The sequence below is a fragment of the Dermacentor variabilis genome, chromosome 1 (assembly GCF_050947875.1).
Source record: "Dermacentor variabilis isolate Ectoservices chromosome 1, ASM5094787v1, whole genome shotgun sequence".
NCBI classification, from domain to species: Eukaryota; Metazoa; Arthropoda; class Arachnida; order Ixodida; family Ixodidae; genus Dermacentor; species Dermacentor variabilis.
Window position 1 is genome coordinate 250,337,896 of NC_134568.1, and position 22,508 is coordinate 250,360,403.

The following is a 22,508-nucleotide window of genomic DNA, read 5'->3' on the forward strand; positions in this document are numbered from 1 at the left end:
GGCCCGATCGCGGGCGCGCTGGACGGCCAGGATTTGATCCTCAAAGACAGGGCTTCGCAGGAGCGCGTCCCACTCCTCCTTGGTGAACTTCGGGCCCAGCGACCCGCATGGATGATTGCGAAATATACATTGTGTGCCATACGATGGTGGGGTCGTATGTTGTGTAACGTTTTTTCCCCTTCATTTTACTTGTTTCTCGTCATACGTCGCGCCCAGTTGCTGATGCTGGCGATAACAGCGGCGAACTTGTGACTCAATGGATAAGACGGAAACAATAAGTAAACCATGCGGCTCCGCTGGGGTAGTATAGGACGTAAGCCCACTACGTGTTGCCCAGAGCTGCAATTATTTTTGCACATATATATATATATATATATATATATATATATATATATATATATATATATATATATATATATATATATATATATATATATTCCCTTATGATTGTCACTTTTGAATGTATTTTTAGAAGATACCTCTCATAAACTTCCTATGGTATAACCAACTACCTTAGTGTATATTCTGTAGTAGAGGGAACGGTGTCAGCGATGATGATAGCACTGTAGGGATGCGGGTGTTTGTGACGCCCAAAGAGGCATTTAGGTTATATAAAAGAAGCGTATTGTAGGGAAAATAAATAATATCAGCGTTAAAAGTCGCGAAAATTCCTCGCCAACCACATGCAATAATTTAAGAAAGCTTCGATGCCCCGTGATTAAGATCCATGGCCGTTATAGATGGAGTTAGGTCTAAATCAGAGAAAGCGCCGATGTTTCGAGCACATGGCTTAAAATATGTCAAATTATTAAATATTTGAGCATGTTCTAGTGAGTTTGCAATGGAAAGATAGAGTTACTTTGCGTGTTGCAATTGTTATGATTGCAGCGATGCATTTTGGGAAAGTGGGTTTTTAACAGGGTCTGAAATCACCGTGAAAGAAGGAAAATAGCAAGAAATATTGTGCACGCTTTTTCGTATGCATAAAAAAAAGTCTGCATAAAAAAAAGAGAAAGAGAGGAAGAGTATATGTCCTGGGTGTACATTTAAATGTCAGCCACTAAAAAATGCAACAGTTAAGAGTAACGAAGACTTCATCGTCAAGCTTACAAGGAAGAATAAGCATTGTCATAAGCAAAGCGCCCTTTTAGCAAAGATCCGAAAGCACACAGAACGCTATTGGTCCGTGTTGAAGCAATTTTTATACGTAAAAGTTGTCAGTCAGTCGCACACTCTCTTTACTGTAAGCTCGAGCCCTCAAAGCACGACGCGGTTCACTACATAGGTTTCATTTTAAAGGACGCGCCGAAATGCGCCACTAGAGGGCTGCATGCACAGGCACCGAAGACGTTGGCAGTGGCATACAGTAAATGCCTTCATTTATCAAGAGCACAAAGGTTCAAAAAACTACTTTTAGTTCGATTATGCAGGCTTTAGGCGGTTAACGAAGTTCGTGTTCTTTTCTTCGGCGTACTTACTAATTCGTAAATTTTCGGCGCAAACCGAGACCGACAACTAAGTCATTAACTTTCTAACAGGCAGGGTCACATTTCGAACATTACGACATTTGGTGTAGTCCGAACAAGATCGGCTTTAATGTCACCACTTACGGCGCTATTGCTTTTTTTTTTCTCATGCTCACCAACAGCAGTCATCGGACAGGCACCTTCCGATTCCACGATCAGCCCATGGCGGGCAACTGAAGAAGCGAAGAAGGCCGTGCACGCGCGCACGACCACGCGGTGGAACGCGCCTGGCAAGTGCGACGACTCACGAGCTCCCGAATCAGCTGCCCGTTTCCGAACAGGGTCCGGGCTTTTGTTCTCCCGTTCGTGGCTCGCCCAGGAATCCCGGCGCCTGGACTGGAAGCGCAAGCCCCGGACAGCAACGTGCAGCGCTCGAAGGTTCCGCGGCGCCGAGCCAAGGTGGGTGTCGGGTTGCACAGCGACCGCAAGGCCGGCCGCGTTAGGCTTGCTCCTCCTTGCCAAGGACCACAAGCACAGCAGTAGCGCGCTGCATCCAAACCGACTCTGATACAAGCGTCGCGAACATTTGCATGGCGTAGCTCGCTTTCACCGACCATTTTCTGTCTCTCCGCGTGTAATGCGCGCCATGGTGCCTCGCTAACGCTAAATGACTAATTAGTTCCGAGCGACTTGGCCTAATTTTCATGCGGAATCGAACCGTTGGCTTTCAAGGTTCCTTGAAGCAAATTACGCAGATTTGGGGACCAGTTATTGGTGCAGCTATTTATAACTGTACCAGAAGGCGAAGCGCCGAGGCAGAGATGTCACTGAACCAAGAGGTGCCGCACGACTGATTGGCTGACAGTATGCAATCGCGCTGACATTTATCGAGGCAAGTGGCGCCCTGCTTGAAGACATAGAAAATGTTATTTTACGCTCTGTGATACAAGCTAGCATATTAAGGGAAAGGCGCGGAATTGGCAGGTCACTTGATTTGATTTTTGGCATAAAGGATGCGACTGAAAGAATGACGCCAGTATAAAGCGCTACTGAAAGGATTCTACCCCCAAAATGTTTTCTCCTTTTAGACTGCATGGGAAGCTCGCAGTATAAACGAGGCAGATACCCCGCCTGATTTTATGCTATCCTTGCGTTGGCACACATTATCTCCCCAAGCAATGTGTAAATTTGATTGCAATATTCTTCGCTAAAATTTAATATTTGAGTGCTACTTAAACATCAACATCGCAGTCCAGGTGTACTGGTATTCATTGCTAATCGGAAAGAGCTGGTGTACTGTAACAAAGTAGAATGGCGCGCGGTTGTCACGAGTCCTTAAGAAATTACTTTTCATAGGGCAAATGTGAATTCTGTTAATTGATAGGGTAATAACCACGGGACGCTATGGTACAGCGCTGCTGGCAGCACTAATAACTGTAGGTAAGACCCGTCCTGGCGGTTTACTGATTGTGGAGCTTCCCAGCTAAGCACGAGGTAACAGGATCAAATCGCGACAGCGGCGGCCGCATTTCGATGGGGGCGAAATGCAAAAACACTCGTGTACCGTGCATTGCTTGCGCGTTACAGAACCCGAGGTGGCCATTGTAAATACGCAGTCCCCGACTAAAGCATGCCTCATAACTATATCGCGGTCTTGGTGCATAAAATTCTAGAGTTAAATTTTTTAATTGCTAGTAGAAGCAATCGCAAGGATATTTATGTGCCGTTTGCACCCATGTCGCACAAGCGGGGATTATTGAGACCGCACGCAGAGCCTGCGCATTGGAGCCTGCATTCACAAAACGCTCTTACGCTAGAACTGTTCGTAACACAAAATTTCAGCCAATACCGATGCTGAACGTTTTTTAGCGAAGGCGGCCGGCCAATGGAAAGCGGCAGTTACGGCCGAAAAGCTTTGTGAATTCGGCCTCTGCCGACGAATTCACAAAGATTTTCGGCCGTAAGTACCATTTTCCATGGGCAGGCGGCCTTCGCCAACAATATAGTGGCTGATAATAACGATTCACTAAAATGATTTCTAGGCGTCTGCTCTTACAAACTGTTCTAGCGTGGGTGCTTTTTTCTTCTGAAGATGGGCGCTGTATACCCATTTTCTATGATGCCTGATACTAGCAGCAGAAATTGCATCGTCAGGTTCTTCAACGAGTTTCCACTGCATGCAACGTTTACTGACCGTAAACGTGGAAGTTTTCGATCCGAAAATATGTGCACTCATTGTTGTCCCACTCTCATTCAATCAGTTTTATACCAGACATGCACGAAGAGCTGTATGAGGCTCTACGAGCCTGTTTGGTGCGAAACCTTTGCTGTGCTGCACTTCTGGCACATAGTATAATCTGTGCGTGTATTTTGGTGCATTTATAAACGAGACCGCTTGCGCGCTTTCTTTTTCCAGAAACAACGACGTGGGTGTCCAAAGGCTCTAGGCGTTCCAACTTGCCTAATGAATAAGCAATGAACAAGCCACGGATAGCTCTATGTACCGTGCTCTGGATTTCCATCGGCGTCTCTGCAGGCGCTGTGGATCCCTTGACACAGACAGGTAATTATCGCCTCTCACGCGATTTGCATACCACAAAGAGAGTACCCCGTTCAGAGTGCCACAACTGCCGGTCACAGCGAGAAATTGCACATCAGACACAATAGTGAAACGCTAGAACCAAATGACAAGACCAGGCGTTAATCACGTTAGGTTCCCTCAGAAAAGCGGCCAACTTTTCGGCAGATGGACCCAATGCGGCGAATTAGTTCAATAAGATTGCGTGGTGGCGGTAAGAATGACGCCACCTTTGTAGGCACAGTCGAGTGCAAAAGTTTAAGGGCCAGAGTTTCGGCTAATTTTTTTCCCCTCCCAGCCTAGGCATAAAGACTGAAATCAAGGGCGCTATAACGTAAAGCTATTCCAAACGTTTTTATTCCAATTCTGCAATCAGCCCTCCGCAATTGCTCAAAACTTTTTTGAACCATCCCCACTTCACCTGTCTGACACGCGACGTCACAAAAACCACGATAGCTCTCCATTTGATATGACGTGTACACACTGATTATGCGTGGTTTGACCGAACAAAAGAAAAATAGTTATTTCTGATTCGACGCCTTTTCGCCATTAGCCCTCGACTATTGGTGAAAAGTTTTCGGACTGCACCCACTTCACCTGCCTGTCACGTGACGTTACAAAACCGCAAAAACTCACCACGTCAACGTGACGTGTACGCGTTAAAGATGCGTTATTATGCCGAACAAAACAGTTTCTTTGTGAATAGCCGCAGGCTTCCCCGTTCCAAAAGGAATAAAAGATGGCTGCCGCCGTTAGCTCAGGCACTGGCTACTGGCACTTGCCGGAGACCATGGGTTTATTAACGTATAATAAAACATTTTCCGTGGCCGTGTAATGTTTTCGAGTACTTTCGGCACGTTTACGACCTCGTTCTGCAAACTCTTCTTTGATGAGGATCCGTTTTAGCGTCATTCTTAAGCTTCCGTTGCATGCCGCCGCGATTTTCTACCAGCCCCCGCAAGCTAAGTAACGGAAAGTGGACCGAATGCAGACGCCGGCACCACCCTCTTCATCCGATTATCGGTTTTCAGTGCGGTGGCTCGGCCACATCGAATCCCTTTCCCCTTGAGCATGCTCCTCGCCTCTTGTCAGCCAATTAGGTAAGACAAGCTGCTCAGTGTAGGCAATGTTATTCGTTTTTCAAGCAAACAAGAGTGACCTCCTATAAACGAGGAGAGAGTTTGATCTGTCTGTTCAAACAACCCTTCGGGTCACAACCCGATGCTTGCGTTGACTGTTACGGAAATTTGACGTCAGGAGATTGGAATAAAAACATGTTGGGATTGTGTTACGTTATAGGGCCCCAATTGTACTACCCCCGTGCGCCTGCTTGACCAGGGCCGTGCTTTTTTTTATGCAATTTCACGTTGCACGGCTGTGATATGGGAAATTAACTTTTTTTTTGCATATGCCGTGGTCTCTTGACTTTTGCACTCGGCTGTACGTGCACCCGTGGATACGTTGGCCTGTACTACTTATAGGTACCCACCGCATGATTCAATCGCTATTACAATGGCTGCAGGGCATCCCCCTTATTCAAGCCGACGTCCTACATAGCAAAGAGTAAAGGCCAGACAGGCTCACACGGCAAGGAAATATTGTGCAGGTCAGTGCAGTACGAACTGTGACTGATGATAGTAAGTTGTTCAAGAGACAATTTCAGCGAAGACTTCAAGCCCATCCTAAAGGCAGATTATAAGTTCGAGTCTAATGATAAATTAGTTTTCCAATACAAACACAGCTGAGACAAGCGAAATTGTGGCAGAAGGGTGAACGATGGCGTCGCCATGATGCTTGAGCTTGGAAACTAGCTGCCGCAGATGCATTATCACTATATATAAAAATTAACAACTCCATACAAAAAAAGAACGCTATTTACTTCTGCGTTCCGTAGTGTTTGTAAAATATGCATCTGTGGTCGAGGGTTCTGGGTCTGTTGCGCGCCTAGCGATAGGATATGCAATCATGCAATACCGCACAAATTTCACGTATAACCACGCGTAAGATGATCTTTGGTATTTTTTTTTCACATTTTTTGCGTTCACCTTTTAATTTATACTGATGGCGCATGTATAGCTGACGACGAACGCGAGCTCAAAACAGGCGCACGGTGTGCAGCAAACGCCAAGGCGGTATACGGTTTGACACATGCAGAAGGCAGGTCTGCAAGAACGTCTGTACCATTCGATGCGTGTACTCAAAAAGCGGCCTGCGGCGCACCACGAGAACAAAAAGACAAGAATCACTGGCGCTACGATACGGCAACCGCGCGAACGTACCAGAGCGCCATAGCAGAATGTGTGCACAAATAGCGCAAAAACACAGAAAAGGGTAATGACGTAATCACAGAAATGGAAAACTCACTTCCCAGAAGCTCCAACACTGAAAGCGACGCACCGAAAGCACAACACGAACACGAACACTACGTATTGTGAGAACGACTAGTAAGCTCACAAACTACAATTTCAATTATTTTTTTTTGGCGAGATAGTTCTAGCTGGCTACCGGAGCTAAGAGGTATACATATATAGCTTGACAAGGGCCAGGTAGCCGCTACAAGGCACAAATAGCAAAAAAGTATATCAGATACAGAAATAAGTAGTACAAAAACAAAGGTAATCACAACACAAGAACATTGGTGTATAAACTATAAAACAATCCCCAAATGACAAGAATAGCCGCTTAAAAAACTTGAAAAACAAGAGTAGTGCCACGAATGATCTTTATGCAAAACTTAACATCGAAAGTAACTAATTACTAAAAGTTTATAGCAAAAAGAAACAATAAAGAGAAGAAAGGAAAAAAAAAGTATTTGCTGATATTTTGTTAAATTGCACTTGTTTTCAGTAACTATTCAAAACTGAGGAGAGATTATGTTGTGGCATGGGTGCAGCTTGTAAACGGTACGAAAACTGGATAAAAACCACGTCTCTATGTTTCGCGTATTTACGAGCAGCCTACATTCGTGTAGGGATGCTGTAGTTTCTTAAAAAATGCCTGAAAGTGACATTAGAATAATTTAGAGGAGAGAATGCGATGATCAAATTTTCGACTTATTGGGTTGCATGTTTGAAAGGCATGCAAAGTGGAAGCAGCGTGGTCTAGTTTAAGGACGTCGCGAGTGGCTTTGTTCTGCAATGTCAAACTTTTTCTTGTATACTCGATTTAGGCGTCCTTATCCATACAAAACTGAAACAGTTTATTCGAGAGCCAAGCAACGCATAATATATTCGGATCTTGACCTTTAAAGGGAGAAGTGCACGGCAACGTGAAATCGCACCACTTGCTAGCAGCAAATTTTTTACATAGATCCATAATATGTATATTCCATGTAATCTTTCAAAAGAAAGTCTGGCTGATTGATGTTAGAATAGCCTAATATGTACGGCACACTAGATTGACGTTAAAAGTGGTACCCTGCCAAAGCGTGCAGATATGGCTTTTCGGGAAATTACACGGAATACTAGTGAATTTCACAGGGCATATTCGAGGACAGATACCAAGGTGGTCTGTCTCCCAATTATGATATGCGCATTAAGGTAACGCAAACGTTGGTTATAGTAACCGTCCCTCCCACTCTTCCCGCGATCCGGGTTAAACTAACACAGGATAGCCGAGCGTCTTCCGTTCAATATGCCTTTCTTTTAGTATACTTCCTATTTAATGAATATGAGGCATGTATAGTTGGCTAATGAATCAATGCATTAGGAAGGGGGTCAGGCAAGAAGATACAAGTTCCATGCTATTCACCACATGTTTGGAAGTATGCAAGCTGTTAGGCTGAAAAGGATTATGTGTGAGAATAAACGGGGCACATTTTGGTGATCTGCGGTTCGAAGATGAGATAATCCTGTCCTGCAATGATGGAGAGGGTTTGCAAGAAAAGATTGAGAATTTTAGCCGGCATAGCCTGACAGTGGGTTGAGAAATTAATTTGTCAGGGACTAAGGTAATGCTCAGTAGCTTGGGATGAGAATCAGGCTGTAGAGTTTGCGCAAGATGACCATTATCTAGCCTAATTTGTCACAAGAAATCAGTATCATGAGAAGGGAACCCACAGAAGAATGAAAATGAGTTGGAGCACCTACGACAGTCATTACCAAGTCATGACTGAAAGTTTACCGCTGTCATTGAAATAAGAAAGGATATACTTCATTGCATTTTTACTGGCGCTGACATACACGGCGGGAAGTTGGAGGTTAAGAAAGAACCTATTGAAGAAGTTACGGATGGCGCAGCGAGCGATGAAACAAAAAACGATAGGCATATCTTTAGGAGACCGGAAGACAGCGGTGCGAAATAGAGCAAAAGGGGGCAGCTGATATTATAGTTGACATCAAGAGGCAGAAATGGAATTGGGCAAGCCAGGTAATGAGAGCAGATAACCGTTAGTCTACTAAAATTACTCAATGGACACCAAGGGAAGGGAAGTGCCGTACAGGAATTCAAAGAACTAGGTTGTATATATATATATATATATACGCTTCCCCTCTGTATCATGGCGCCGACGCGCTTCACCAAGTCATAAGGGAATGGACATGCAACGTGCATTTCGTTCTCACTTTAACCGATCTATTCCATGGCCCTTCTACCCGAATCATAGAAGACTGAACTTATACATATATAGCCTTGCCATTACAGTCGATCCTTACGGCTGCTTTTATGTTGACACTTCCTGAGTTTCAGCAGCTGCCTTTACTATTTAGGTATGAAATTATACACAGACGGCACTAAAATTGCTGAATGGTATCGGTATCTGTGGTTTCCATGCAGCAGAAGTAAATACCTACAATTTCAAACTAGCATTTCGTCGTCACCCAACCAGCTCTGACCTTAAAACGCAAGGCACGCCCATTACATGCAGTTTACGTATGTATGTATGTATGTATGTATGTATGTATGTATGTATGTATGTATGTATGTATGTATGTATGTATGTATGTATGTATGTATGTATGTATGTATGTATGTATGTATGTATGTATGTATGTATGTATGTATGTATGTATGTATGTATGTATGTATGTATGTATGTATGTATGTATGTATGTATGTATGTATGTATGTATGTATGTATGTATGTATGTATGTATGAGGTGTCTTTAGTTTTTACGATACACGCTTTGTCTATACAGACAGTTGGAATGGAGGCTGCGCAAATATAACAAGTTTTAAGCTTAATAAAAATATGACGTGATAGACGTGCATTTATTCTCGTTAATAGCGCAATTTTTATTTGTTTATTTACTTATTTGTTTATAGATACTGCGATCTTTTACAAGATCTTAGCAGGGTGGGAACATACAAATACATTCATACAAACATACAGTTCAAGCAATCATGCCGACGCTTGAATGACAAAAGGACAGAATGCATGAAAAAAGGAGCAAGGAAACTATGTACGGTTGAGTCATGAATGCAGGTGCGCCTGAAAGCGGGATAAAGAATTTAGCGTAACGACTTCATCAGGAACTTTATTCCAATCAACTGTTGTTTTTGAAAAATAAGAATACTTGAAGCAGTTGTTATGCGGTGTTAGCGGGGTTACTGCAAGTTAGTATTTATGACGAGTAGCATAACCAGTTGAAGGTGTTAAGATGTGCGAGGTATCAATATCGTAGTGGCCATTCATTAGCTGTAGCACACGTTATTTTGCGGCTATCAGCTCTGAAGCCGCTTGACATTATCATACTCAACGACGAAGGCGCGCACATAAACTGGGGCGCTATAACGCAAAACTATTCCAAACTTTTCTATTCCAATTCTGCTATCAGCCATCCACGATTGGTCAAAAACTTTTTTCGACCACCCCCACTTCACCTGTCTGTCACGCGATGTCACGAAAACCGCGATACCTCCCCATCTGATGTTATGTGTACAGACTGATTGTGCATGATTTGACAGAAAAAAGAAAAACAGATGTTTCTGATTCGACCCCTTTTCGCCATTGGCCCTCGGCTATTGGTAAAAAGTTTTCGGGCTGCACCCACTTCACCTGCCTGTCACGCGGCGTCACAAAACCGCAAAAACTCACCGCGTCAAAGTGACGTGTACGCGATAAAGATGCATTAATATGCCGAACAAAACTGAATTTGCTTCGGAATAGCCGCATGCTGCCCCGTTCCGAAAGGAATAGAAGATGGCTGCCGCCGATCACTCAGGCGCTGGCTACTCGCACCTGCCGGAGAGCATGGGTGTATTTGCGTATAATAAAGCTTCTTGCGTGGCCGTGTAACGTTTTCGAGCACTTTCGGCATGTTTACCCCTTCATTCTGCCAACTCTTCTTTGCTGAGGGTCCGTTTTAGCGTCATTCTTGAGCTTCCGTTGCATGCCGCCGCGATTTTCGACCATCCACCGCAAGCTAAGTAAGGGAAAGCCGACCAATCGTAGCCGCCGGCACCACCCTCTTCATCCGGTTATCGACTTTCAGTGCAGTGGCTCGGCCCCATCGAATCCCTCTCCACTTGAGCCTTCTGCTCGCCTCTTGTCAGCCAATTAGATACGACAAGCCGCTCAGTGTAGGCTATGTTATTCGTTTTTCAAGCAAACAAAAGTGACCTCCTACGAACGAGGAGAGCGTTTGATCGGTCTGTTCAGACAACCCTGCAGGTGTCCGCCCGGTGCTTGCGTTGGTGGTTACGCAAATTTGACGTCAGGAGATTGGAATAGAAACATATTGGAATAGTTTTACGTTATAGGGCCCCTGTACAGGAACCATTGATGAAAGAAAAAAAATGCACAATAATGCCTAGCTTATACTATTGCACCAAACGTGTTGTCGAAAGAAACGAACCCAGGTTGTTTAGAATTTTTTTTCCAGGGTATACTGTACGCACGCGCTGCAGCAGAGAATGAGAGCCCTTGCCTAGCAGCACGGCTGTAACGGCAGTCTCTAACACTAGACTGTAGCATGTAGGACTCATATCTGCAAAGCTTCTCTTACGTAAGAGCATTTCCCCATTGGCTGCCGTTCGGACGCCATGAAAATGAAAGCGATCGAAGTGATAATAAGCCTCTTCGATTTGGCTGCACTTTCTGCACTAGTTCCGTTGCTGTACCTCGTGCGAGTACAGCAGAGTGCAGTATTAGTTCAGAAAGTTCAAGTGCAGGGCCTGCACTGGCAATGCACGTTTATTTCGAAAGTGAAGAAGTAAGTGCAGGCCTTGTCTGCACGACGCATTTCGCGCGTTTTGCGCATTTTGTCGCAGCGTCTCCTCCTTTGACTCCCAGTGCGTGCTGCGGGGCGTGTCGTTGCGCCTGCTGTTGGCGTCACATGCTTTGCATTCAAGTGTGCTGTGCTTAAAGTTTGGCTCCTTCAGCGGCCGTGCTTGTGCACTCTGGCACCACCTCTCAACAACTAAGTGCACGCTTGTGGCGAACCTTTTCGACAAGTGTGCACGTAGCAAGAGAGGAAAGGTATTTTCTTTGCGCTATCATAATAATCGCTGTCGTGATAGTACTCTGTCGTGAGAACGAAATGACGAGCGCGGATGGTGTTTTTTCGCCAGAGGACGCCTTCTAAGATAAACATTTGATCGAAGGCAATTTAACGCGTCACAAGGCTTTACTAACTTGCCCTCACCACCACGAAGGCATAAACTTGCGCCTAAAATTCTCATATCTAGCTATAGGAACTGTTGTAACCAAAGAGGGAGATATTTACGTACGCGCACCATAGTTCAAATAGCGCGGCGCCATTTAGCCCGCGACCGAAAGCTTGCAAGATGCCTGCACTTCCAAAGTAGCGAACGCAGGAGAACCGTGAGCTCATGCGCAGAACTTGCCTGGCACAAGATATCGTAGAGCGCGGAGCAGGCGGCGTGCACTGAACTGTAACATAGAGGACAAAAGTGCTGCACTTTCTGAACTAACGCAGAAAGTGCAGCCAAATCAAAGAGACCAAATGAGAACATTTGGGCGATAGCTAATTCCAGACAGCCCCGCGTAAGAGTTTTGCGAATACGAACCATAACGTTTTTTTTTTTTAACCATGCAAATATTGCATGATTACGCTAAACATCCCCGTCACAGCTGAGGTATACTGTCGCGATCGTGATTGGCTGGTTTTCATTTATTAAATGCGTAAGCATTTCTATGCCTACCCATCAAGAAAACCCGTCCGCCCGTCCACCTGTCACGTAAGACGAATCGCTATAAAGAAATCGTATAAAACAAAGTAAATTTGAAAGGAAGAACGTTGGTGGTGCTGATTTTAGAACCTGTGACTCCACACTCAGAAGCCAAGTGTTTTACCCACTGAGCTAAACAACCGCGCTTGCAGAAAGTGAATATATCTAAGCCATATGAATGTATTGTACCCGCGCTACAAAACGAATGTCAAAGGAGAACTGTTTCTATGAAGGATTTGTTGAAGGACTTAGCGATGGTGGAATAAAAGCCATCTCTGGGACCACACGCAGAGCCGACTTGCAGCATCGAAGACGTCAGGAAAATTCCGATTTTGCGAAAATTTAATGTCAGACATGCCACATAACCGGCGCGTTTAGGTGGTCGTGGGCAGCGCCTTCATTTGGGGCGTTTTTTTTCACCGACCGAAATGCCACCTATCGCTGAGGGATCATGCGCGTCGCGTTGCGCAACACAGACAGGTAAGCAGTCAATGAGTTGAAAATGCTGGTACAGAGTGACGAGGGGCTATATGGGTTTGATCACGGTTGATAGTGGTTGGACGCGGATGCATATGGTGCTAAAGAGCGATAAGGGCTTATAATGCTCGGAGAAATCCTGATAAGGTTAGGACTAATAAGCACCGATAAGGATTGAGAAGGGGTGGATCAAGTCTAATAATGTTAAGAACCGATAGGAGTTGTTCCGGGTCGGATCATATCCGATAAGGTTGAAAAGGACAGATAAGGGTTGATGAGGATCGGATCTATTTCGATAAGGTTAATACTGACCGATAAGGGTTAATAAGGCCCGAATGAAGTTCGATAAGGTTGATAACCAATAAGGGTTAATAAATATCGTATCTAGTCCGATAAGGTTGATAACGACCGATAACTTTTAAGGGTTTATACGGTAGGATCGTTTCCTAACATTGATAATGACACCGGGCTGCGTGGAGATGAGCAAGTGGCGTAATGCTTACGCATACTTAGACAACTCCCAGAGAAGTTTCTGCGTGCATATTTCATTTATTTGTTTATTTGATCAGATACTGCCAGTTGCGCAATGGCAGCCATGGAAAGAGTGAGTACCTAAAATGAAAACAGGAGAAAATACACAACATAAATATTGATGCCTACCCAAAAGGAAGCTGGTCACCAAGAACATTTAAACCACACACGTGTCAAGGGCTAGGAGGATGCTCAAGAAAAAGAATTTTTTTTTTTAAATTATGGGATGTTACGTGCCAAACCATTTTCTGATTATGAGGAACCCGCCGTGGTTGCTCAGTGGCTATGGTGTTGGGCTGCTGAGCACGAGGCCGCGGGATCGAATCCAGGCCACGGCGGTCGCATTTCGATGGGGGCGAAATGCGAAAACACCCGTGTGCTTAGATTTAGGTGCACGTTAAAGAACCCCAGGTGGTCAAAATTTCCGGAGTCCTCCACTACGGCGTGCCTCATAATCAGAAAGTGGTTTTGGCACGTAAAACCCCAAATATTATTATTATGATTATGAGGCACGCCGTAGTGGGGGGACTCCGGAAATTTGGACCACCTTGGTTTCTTTAACATGCACCAAAATCTAAGTACACGGGTGTTTTCGCATTTCGCCCCCATTGAAATGCGGCCGCCGTGGCCGGGATTCGATTCCGCGATCTCGGGCTTAGCAACCCAACACCATAGCCACTAAGCAACCACAGCGGGTAAGCAAAAGAAATCAATAGGAAGTATACAGCGATCACATCTATAACGCTCGCACTTGCGAGAATGGACCCTGAATTGCCGCTTAATTCATTTTGGCACGCTATGAACACTTATAGCATGTCTTTGCGCCCGTATATCTCTTTACCTCCTTACACTTTTTATCTAATGCCAGTTTTCTGCTGTAATGAGAGTTTTCATTCGTTTAATTAAAGCTAACGAGATCACTTTGAAACACGAAACTTGCGTATTGCAGCATCATGACGTATATTTTATATATTAGGAACTTTTTAGCGACTCTGGGCACGCTTAGGTGGTCTATTTGAGGCCGACCTAAAAACCACCTTTGGACCCCGGTGTGAGTAGCCGTACAATGCTTCGCATTAAAAAAGTAAGGCACTTATAATTGAAGGTTTTGCACAGACTCGACGGTAAGCTAGCACTCAGAGTTTGACATCACAGATAAAATCGCGCGGTAGATGTGAATGCACAGACTGACGAAACTTCAGCGACTTCACATGGAGCGCGTTCTATTAAGGGAAACTGAAGCACATTTAAAGAAGTGAGCTTTCAGCGAATTACTATAGTTTTTCACCCCTTGAATACAAAAATCTTAGTTTCCAAACAGGCCATAATTTACCGCAAGTCGATTTAACTTAGCAAAAACCAGCAACAGCGTCTGCGGGAGACGCCGCGGGTCGGTTAACTTGCTCTGATGACGAAGGCGATCGTGACGTCATCGCCGGTGTCGACAAGGCGCGTGGTTTGAATAGAGCACTCAGGTGACCCCGTGTTGACGTCATCCTCGCGTCCAGTTTATCGCCGCTACGCTCGGTGTGCGAGGGTGGCGGAGCTTCGACGAAAATTTAATTGGTGAATTGCGGCGCTGCTACGCACACAATCGAGAAAATAACTTCATAAGTTGAAGTATAGTGCGCCCCCCCCCCCCAGCCTTCCAAACCACCATAAATCTTCCCAATGCTGCAACCTCTTCAATGTCCCTTTATGATATGGTTTGAGGTAGCAAAGAAAAATAGCGTACTTCTGTATTCTCTTGCGGCAATGCAATCATCTTGCCATGTTCTCACTTCTTTATTTTTGTCCTTTTATACAGCATATTACTACTGAATTCCATTTTTCGCTATATACTGGAACGTGTATGAATGCGGTGCAGCTTTCGGCTTGATTCAAGACGAGGAATAACGCTTATTTCTTTAAAGACACTAACCCATACATGGTGTTCTGTCATAGCCGTTGTATTATAAATCTTCACGCATTCGTCCGGACATATTTAATGTAAATCATGTCGGATTTATTGCGTGCATCCCACACGTCTGCGCATTTTAATAGGTCTTACTAATGATGTGTACGCGACGAGCTCACTTTTAGAAGTGCAATATTTCCTAGCAGGTAAAATGTTTTTATTGCCACTGAAACTATGAAGTGGTCCAGGTTAGCTTAGAGTTTATACATATGTTCATGTATTTGAACTCACTTAGAGCTCTCTTTACAACGTCGCTGATGTTGTACGTATACATTAATGACATCTTTTTACGAGTTGCGTTCATATGAAGACATTTAGCAATATTTAGTTCCGTTTCCTGTATTGAACATCCGTTGCCAATTGCTCATTAACTTTTTAGCTCTACTTGATCCTCACCAGACTATATTTGATGTATGCAATACATCAGAAAAACGAAAAAAATTAGAGGGCACAGGATCATTTATTTGTAAGTCCATACAGTAAGCGTCACTCAGACCAGGAGAGGCGCATGCGATCTTGGCGCCGTGGTCGCCCTCTCGTGGCCGGTATTGCTTTTTGCACTAAGCGGATTTATGGCAGTGACATCCGTGGCGATTGCATGAAAGAGTTACACTTCGATAAACATATCCTGATAAGTGGTGAATAAGTTGATCTCTCTTCTTGCAGTGAGCCCGGGAGAAAGGAGACTATCATCATGTGACCAAGACGTTCTGTTCCAGTTCACCAATGAGTGTGAGAAAGTGTTCAACGATGTCATAGCGGCATCGCCAGAAAACTATACCGTCAAGTGCAGGTATGGGAAAAGGTAGCACATAGCCGCGCTACGTGTACTGCCGGCCTGCGCTACACAGCATGTTAAGAATATATGACGGCCACATTGACCGACAGAGCATTCGGACTCGCGGCAAATTATCGCTCGGATTGATTTTATGCTTTCTTGTGCTGAGGTGGGGTGTTTTCCGACTAAATGGAGGTGCGAAATTGTATAATGCTATTCTAGAGCAAACGTAGGGCGTATCGTTGCAGCCCAATTTTTAATAAGCGGTCTAGCGAACCGACTGCCTAAGTTTGTGCATTAGTGTCCAAGACCGGTTCAACTTTCAGTATAGAGGCTCATCAGCCTCACTTAAGTGATACACCAGCGCTCGTCGCCGAACTGCCCCAAGGCCCACCAGAAGAATGCCTGCTCTTCTCACGGCAGATTCTGGCATCCACATTATTTCATTATGCCAATAGACAAAACGTTACTGCAACCCCCCCCCCCCCCCCTTACTGCTAGCCCTCAAGCAGCCCTCTTGAGTAACCAAGGCCCCTCTTGATACGCCACCCAGTATCGTAGTGCTAGTGACCTCGAGGCTGCGTGTACGATTCTCGGTGCCGCATTCCGGTGGCGGCAGAGTTCACATTTCAGCCCGGAAAAATGATCCCTATACGTGATCGAAATTAATCCACGCGCCCTGCACAATGGCGTACGATAGCCCATATGCAGATTCGGACGATGAAACCCACCAATCAATAATTAGACAGCCCTTCTGTTGGAACAAGGTTCCGAGGGTAGCAGCTCTATCACGATACTTATAGATGAGGGCAGAGCTGAAGAGAAATAACGGCTTCCACGTTAAGGTAATCTGACCTGGGATGTTTTGTCTTACAGTTACTTCAAGACGTATCACAGCTGTGTCCACGACGCACTGCGGTCAACAAGATGCGATGACCATGCGGACATAATGGAGAAAGCACTTGCCAACATTGAGCAGCACAGGCTTGCGAATAGTCTGAACTGCGAAAGAGGTAATTATAAGCTCTCGCAATATCCTTCAAAGATCGTCTTAGTTTTGCCCAGTGCCAGAACGGCTGAAGTGTTTCCAAGCTTTCGCTAAAACCCACCGACTTGGCAGTGTAGTCATGCCACTTCCTTTTTAATGGTCCAGCATGGCGGCGTTTTCTTCCCTTTTCTCTAAAAGAATGTTTATGTAACACCCATTTCGCCGGTCTCCTGTGTGTGGTCTCAACAAATATGACTCGGTATTGTAGGGATTAAAATAAACTGATTGTAAGTGGCGTTCACTAGCAGAATTTCAGTTATTGGTTCCAATAACGACTATCAGTGTATCGCTGCGTAAGTGACGAACTGTCGCGCGGCGCGCTAGTTTTGAACACGTTGAATATACTGACGGCTTATCACTTACCTTGCGACATACGGCCCCAACGATTAACTAGTACGATTCGTGACTCCATCTCTGCTGCAGCAGGCCGAAAGCATTACTGCGACGAGAAGGAATTGATTTGATATGAGCAAATAGACGTGCGACCTCTTGCGTTGCTCAAATTTCAGCTGTAGAGAGGGGTTCACACATGAAGAATTTTGAGGTACATGCTGTGCTTTCGTCGATGTTCGAGGATTCAGGCCCAATTTAAAGACAGTCCGGTGAACTAAAGCGGCATTCTTGGGTGTCGTACCACATTCGTCCATAGTGCTGGTGCGTACAGTCCTCCAGCCCCAGCGTACTGCTTATCATAAGCGGAGTTCATCTTCTTGCTTCAGTCCTTCCTGACACACACACATACGCACACGCACACGCACACGCGCACGCACACACACACACCCACACCCACACACACACACACACACACACACACACACACACACACACACACACACACACACACACGCACGCACAAACAAGAAAAGTGGCATTTTAGAGCCATACCTGACGTACGTTTGAATTCCCAGTCAGCCTTGTTGCATGCGTTGAAGATGTGTAGAGCAACTGAAATGCCATCACTCTGATTTTCAAGCGCGATGAATTGTCGTAACCGATGAGAACTGGTTTTCTATTATTGTTCCTGTAAGTGCTAATCGAATTCAGCCATCTCTAACACATACACAAAATTTTAATGTAAACGATTATTTTAACCTCAAACGAGTAGGATCCTGAAAACATCCGAATTAAACCTTCCTCTTGTTTTTTGGCTATCTTTGCCCATGTCAAGCCGTTTATTGGAACTAGCTTTGAGAAGGTTGTCCGGCTGATAGCTTGAATTTATTTGATCAATAAGTCTCATGATTTGAGGTCTCGTTTCCGAAACAGAAGAATGATACTCCGCTCAGGTAGTTAAGAACCGAAAGCTGCAATGCTAACAGGCCCTTGCGAATGCGATACCGTAAGGTACAGAACAGCTGTCAGTTGGGCGTGTTGATAAACGTTCATGATGGAAAAGCGCTGCGAAAACCGAGACCTAGGAAGAACACCGGAAGCGCTTTGTCCTGTGTTCTTCCTAAGTTTTATTCTTTAGCTTTAAGCTTCTTAGCTTGAAGCTTTATCAATTCTTGTAACTGGCACTGCCGCTGAAATCAATCGAATAATGGAAGAAGCTAATAACGTAAAAATATTCCAATACGTTTTTATTCCAATCTATTTACGTCAAATTTGCGTAACCGTCGACACAAATATCGGGCGGTGACCCGAAGGGTTGTCTAAACAGACCAATCAAACGCTCTCCTCCTTTATGGGAAGTCACGTTTGTTTGCTTTAAACACGAATAACGTTGCCTGCACTGAGCGGCCTGTCTTATCTAATTGGCTCACAAGAAGCGAGGAGCATGCTCAAGCGGAGAGGGATTCGATGGGGCCGAGCCAGTGCACTGAAACTTGATAACCCAATGAAAAGGGTGGTGTCGGCGTCTGCGATTGGTCCGTTTTCCCTCACTTAGCTTGCGGTGGCTAGTCGACAATCGCGGCGGCATGCAACGGAAGCTTAAGAATGACGCTAAAACGGATCCCCAGCAAAGGAGAGTTGGCAGAACGAGGTCGTAAACGGGCCGAAAGTGCTCGAAAGCGTTACACGGCCACGCAACAAGCTTTATTACCCGTGCTCTCCGACAGGTGCGAGTAGCCAGTGACTGGGCGATCGGCGGCAGCCATCTTTTTTTCCTTTCAGAACGGGGCAGCCTGCGGCTATTAAGAAGAAAATTAAGTTTTGTTCGGCATATTAATGCATCTTTATCGCGTACACGTCACTTTGACGCGGTGAGTTTTTGCGGTTTGGGATGTCGCGTGAGAGGCAGGTGAAGTGGGCGCAGTCCGAAAACTTTTGACCAATAGCCGAGGGCTAATGACAAAGAGGCGTCGAATCAGAAATAACTCTTTTTCTTTCGTTCGGTCAAATCATGCATAATCCGTGTGTACACGTTATATCAGATGGGTAGCTATCGCGCTTTTCGTGACGTCGCGTGACAGGTGAAATGGAGGTGGTCCAAAAAAGTTTTTGACCAATCGCGGAGGGCTGATTGCAGAATTGGAATAGTAAAGTTTGGAATAGTTTTACGTTATAGCGCCCCTGGTTACATTATGAGTGCAGTTGAAACCACGGGGATCTTGAAACGAAAGTGTAAAATGGAATTCTATCCGCGTTGTCGTAAAATAGCCAGTTTTCTGTATCAATGCACGCAAGATAAGAATCCGAGGACCCCTAAGCACTTACGAGTTTCTAATGCGAAAAGCCTTAATGTTCAATCCGCCTTTCTCATGGCGCGACGGCCCATGCACCCTGCCCTACGGATTAGTCGCGAAACGTTTTGCAAGGGTCGCGCGCGTTGCCGCGCGCCAGAAAGTGCCCCGAAAAAAAAAACCGTTCGGATGCGCGCTGCTGCAAACACTCGTGCCGTGCACCGCGTTGAAACTCCACTAGTAGTAGACGTCGGTGCGGTGCCGAAAACGTGCGCAGCGTAAGACTGCAACTCCACTTTAAAAGAGAAAGCGGCCAGGAGTTCGTCCGAGTGGTCCGGACTACATCGTGAGCCATGTAGTTGCCCCATTTCATCGATGGCTAGCAAATTTGACGAAAAACCCATGCGTTACGCTTGGACGGCACTTAAAGACATCACGTTGCTGACGAAGTCTTCTTGCAGCGTGGATCCTCACTTGCTGGTGGTGGTATAGCCCACGTGCCTGACTTCACGTACTCGTCTAAGGAGCGGTAACACTGGGTCGATACGAGACGACAGGACGCTCTATTCAGCACAATGCATCACTGAAACCATCATACCAGGCCGACAACGACACAGCCATATATAACGTAACCGACGAGCGCGAGTTATCGTACTGCGACGGGCTTTCTTGCCAACGGCACCGAGAAAATCAGCGTGCCGACCATCGTTCAACCAAACTCCGCGCGAACGGCTGTCGAACCTACAACACGATAGCGAGAACGTCTTCGCTTGTATATATAACGAATCGTGCTTAAAATGAGTCAAACATGCCTACCCGTTTTGAAATGCACAAGCTTCAACCCTCTCAAACCGCGCACGTGAAGTTTGAGCCAATGTTGGTACGGTTCAGCGAAGGTTAAGCCTGGCGGCGACGAGTTCGTGCGCCCGCCACTGGCGGTCCTGAACTGAAATGTAAGCATTTAGAACAAAGGAAGCTGCTTTTATAGTTCAGTTCTGGCCTTAGCGATCTGAAATCAGCTACACTTCGCACGGCGCGCACACAATATGCGGCAAGCGGCGACATAGTGCTGTGCCAACATCTGTGCGTCATCGTACCCGTAAGCTGCCTGTCGCATTCGTCACATAGATGGGTGGGTCCGTTCGTGTTATTATGTTGACACATTTCTCAATTCCAGAGATTCACTGTGTATTTCAGCTTCAACGGGAAACAAGAGACGGTGTATTCGATATACAGCAGCATATATAAACAACCGTCTAGCTCAGTTATATCAACGGTGTCAGTGATGGTATCCGCGTTTTCGAGAGAGAACACGGTCTATAAATGAGCGCTTATGCGAGCACAGTTTTCTCTAATAATGCTTTATGGCACGCGCAAACGGTAGGTATGATGGAGTTAAAAAAAAGCAAGTCAGCAATAAATTAACGGCCTGTAATATCTGGATCACAACTGCCGTTGAGTAGGTCGGCCGCTCATATTGACTCGTCTCAGGGTGGAAGAACACGGCACATATGCGCAGATACGTATGCTTAGCTACGGTTTGAGATTTCATATCAGCGATGCATGTTTTACATAATAATTGACACTAACAACAATTTGTGGCTGTAGATGTCGATGTAAACAAGTGCACCGCTTTGAAAAATCCGACGCGGAAGACTGCGCTCAAAACCTTCTTGAATATGCGAAATGTCCATATAGTATGTAAGAAGACTACAAAATTTGAGGTCCAAGTGCAGAAATCACCGAGAACAAACTCAAAGGCAGCCGTGTTGGCAGACGAAACTCTGCGAGTCTTTATCGGCCGCACTGTTTGCACAAGACCGCACTCAGGCCTGCTCACCCAGTAGTCGGCGAGTGCTACATGGCTTCCAGGAACGGCATGCAGTCCCGTAAAAGCCAATAATAATGATTCGCGATCCACGTGGGCGCAGGTACACGAATCAACTGGCGAATGCCCCGGCACCCTTCCAAAACGTTTCCAGCGGCGTGTCGCAGAGGGCAGCACAGGAAAATGAAAAAGGCGGATCGAACGGCGCTGAGCGGCCCCTCGAGTTTTACTCTGCGAGTAATGTACCATAGCGGTACGTGCTGTCCGAGCCAGCAAACAGCAGCCTGCGGTGCCAACGCCGCATGCCACCGGCACGGCGAAGCCCTCGCCCCTCACGAAACACCTGGCACTGGTCCAGCGTCGCAACAGGTGTTTCTTTTCGCCCACCCTGCCAAGCCACGGTGATTTTGACGTCACCACTTTCGTCATGTTGGGCGTGACAGTGGAAATTTCGGTCCAAGCAGTGCGGCGTCATAAAGCAGAGTGCGCAGGCCTGCTACCGCGGCAGCAGGCGTTCCGCCCGCTTTGCTTCGTCAAGGCGCAGCTCGCGACGCGGCGTCGCAGACAATGGCAGTGTGGCTTTTGGTGCGGTTTCGCTGCTACGGACTACGGACGCCGGCATTATCGCTCAATGGGCCATGACGCTTTCGCGTCAAAAAATGTTAACGATGCGAGATCGGAGGACAACGTGGCGTTGCCGTTGGGGCACAACTTGAGCCCTGTCGGTTCTGGGCATAGTCGGCAGGCTTGCTTTCATACGATTAGCTTGACACGTGGAGTTAATAAAAACAGGACCTGTATTTACAAGAGGTTCTTATGCTAGGATTGTTCGTAACGCTGGCATATTGGCGTTATTGTCCATATGGTCGTCCATTGGACAAGTGGATGCTGGACATACTACCGAGATACATGGTGCGCTCTTGCTTTGGAGAAACAATGCAGCACCCTTATTTATATTCTATATCGAGATGGTCAAAGCCAACTTAAGGTTCAGTGCATCCGGCTGCTATTATACTACGCAGGTGCCTTCATAGGGAGTTTCAGAGCGCATTTCAATACAGCCAGCAGTGCATCCTGAGGCAGCTTAACCA

At 45.8% G+C, this 22,508-nt stretch overlaps 1 protein-coding gene across 1 annotated transcript in view; it reads left to right on the forward strand.

Annotated features, from left to right (window-relative positions):
- The first annotated feature begins 1,679 nt into the window (after positions 1–1,679).
- The window catches only part of LOC142563825 (uncharacterized), a 99,072-nt gene continuing 78,243 nt past the window's right edge, over positions 1,680–22,508 (forward strand). The window contains exons 1-4 of the mRNA XM_075674510.1: positions 1,680–1,925; positions 3,883–4,029; positions 15,806–15,932; positions 16,794–16,930. Of these exons, the coding sequence (XP_075530625.1) occupies positions 3,942–4,029; positions 15,806–15,932; positions 16,794–16,930 (352 nt within the window). The 5' untranslated portion in view covers positions 1,680–1,925; positions 3,883–3,941. The remainder of the gene's footprint in view (positions 1,926–3,882; positions 4,030–15,805; positions 15,933–16,793; positions 16,931–22,508) is intronic.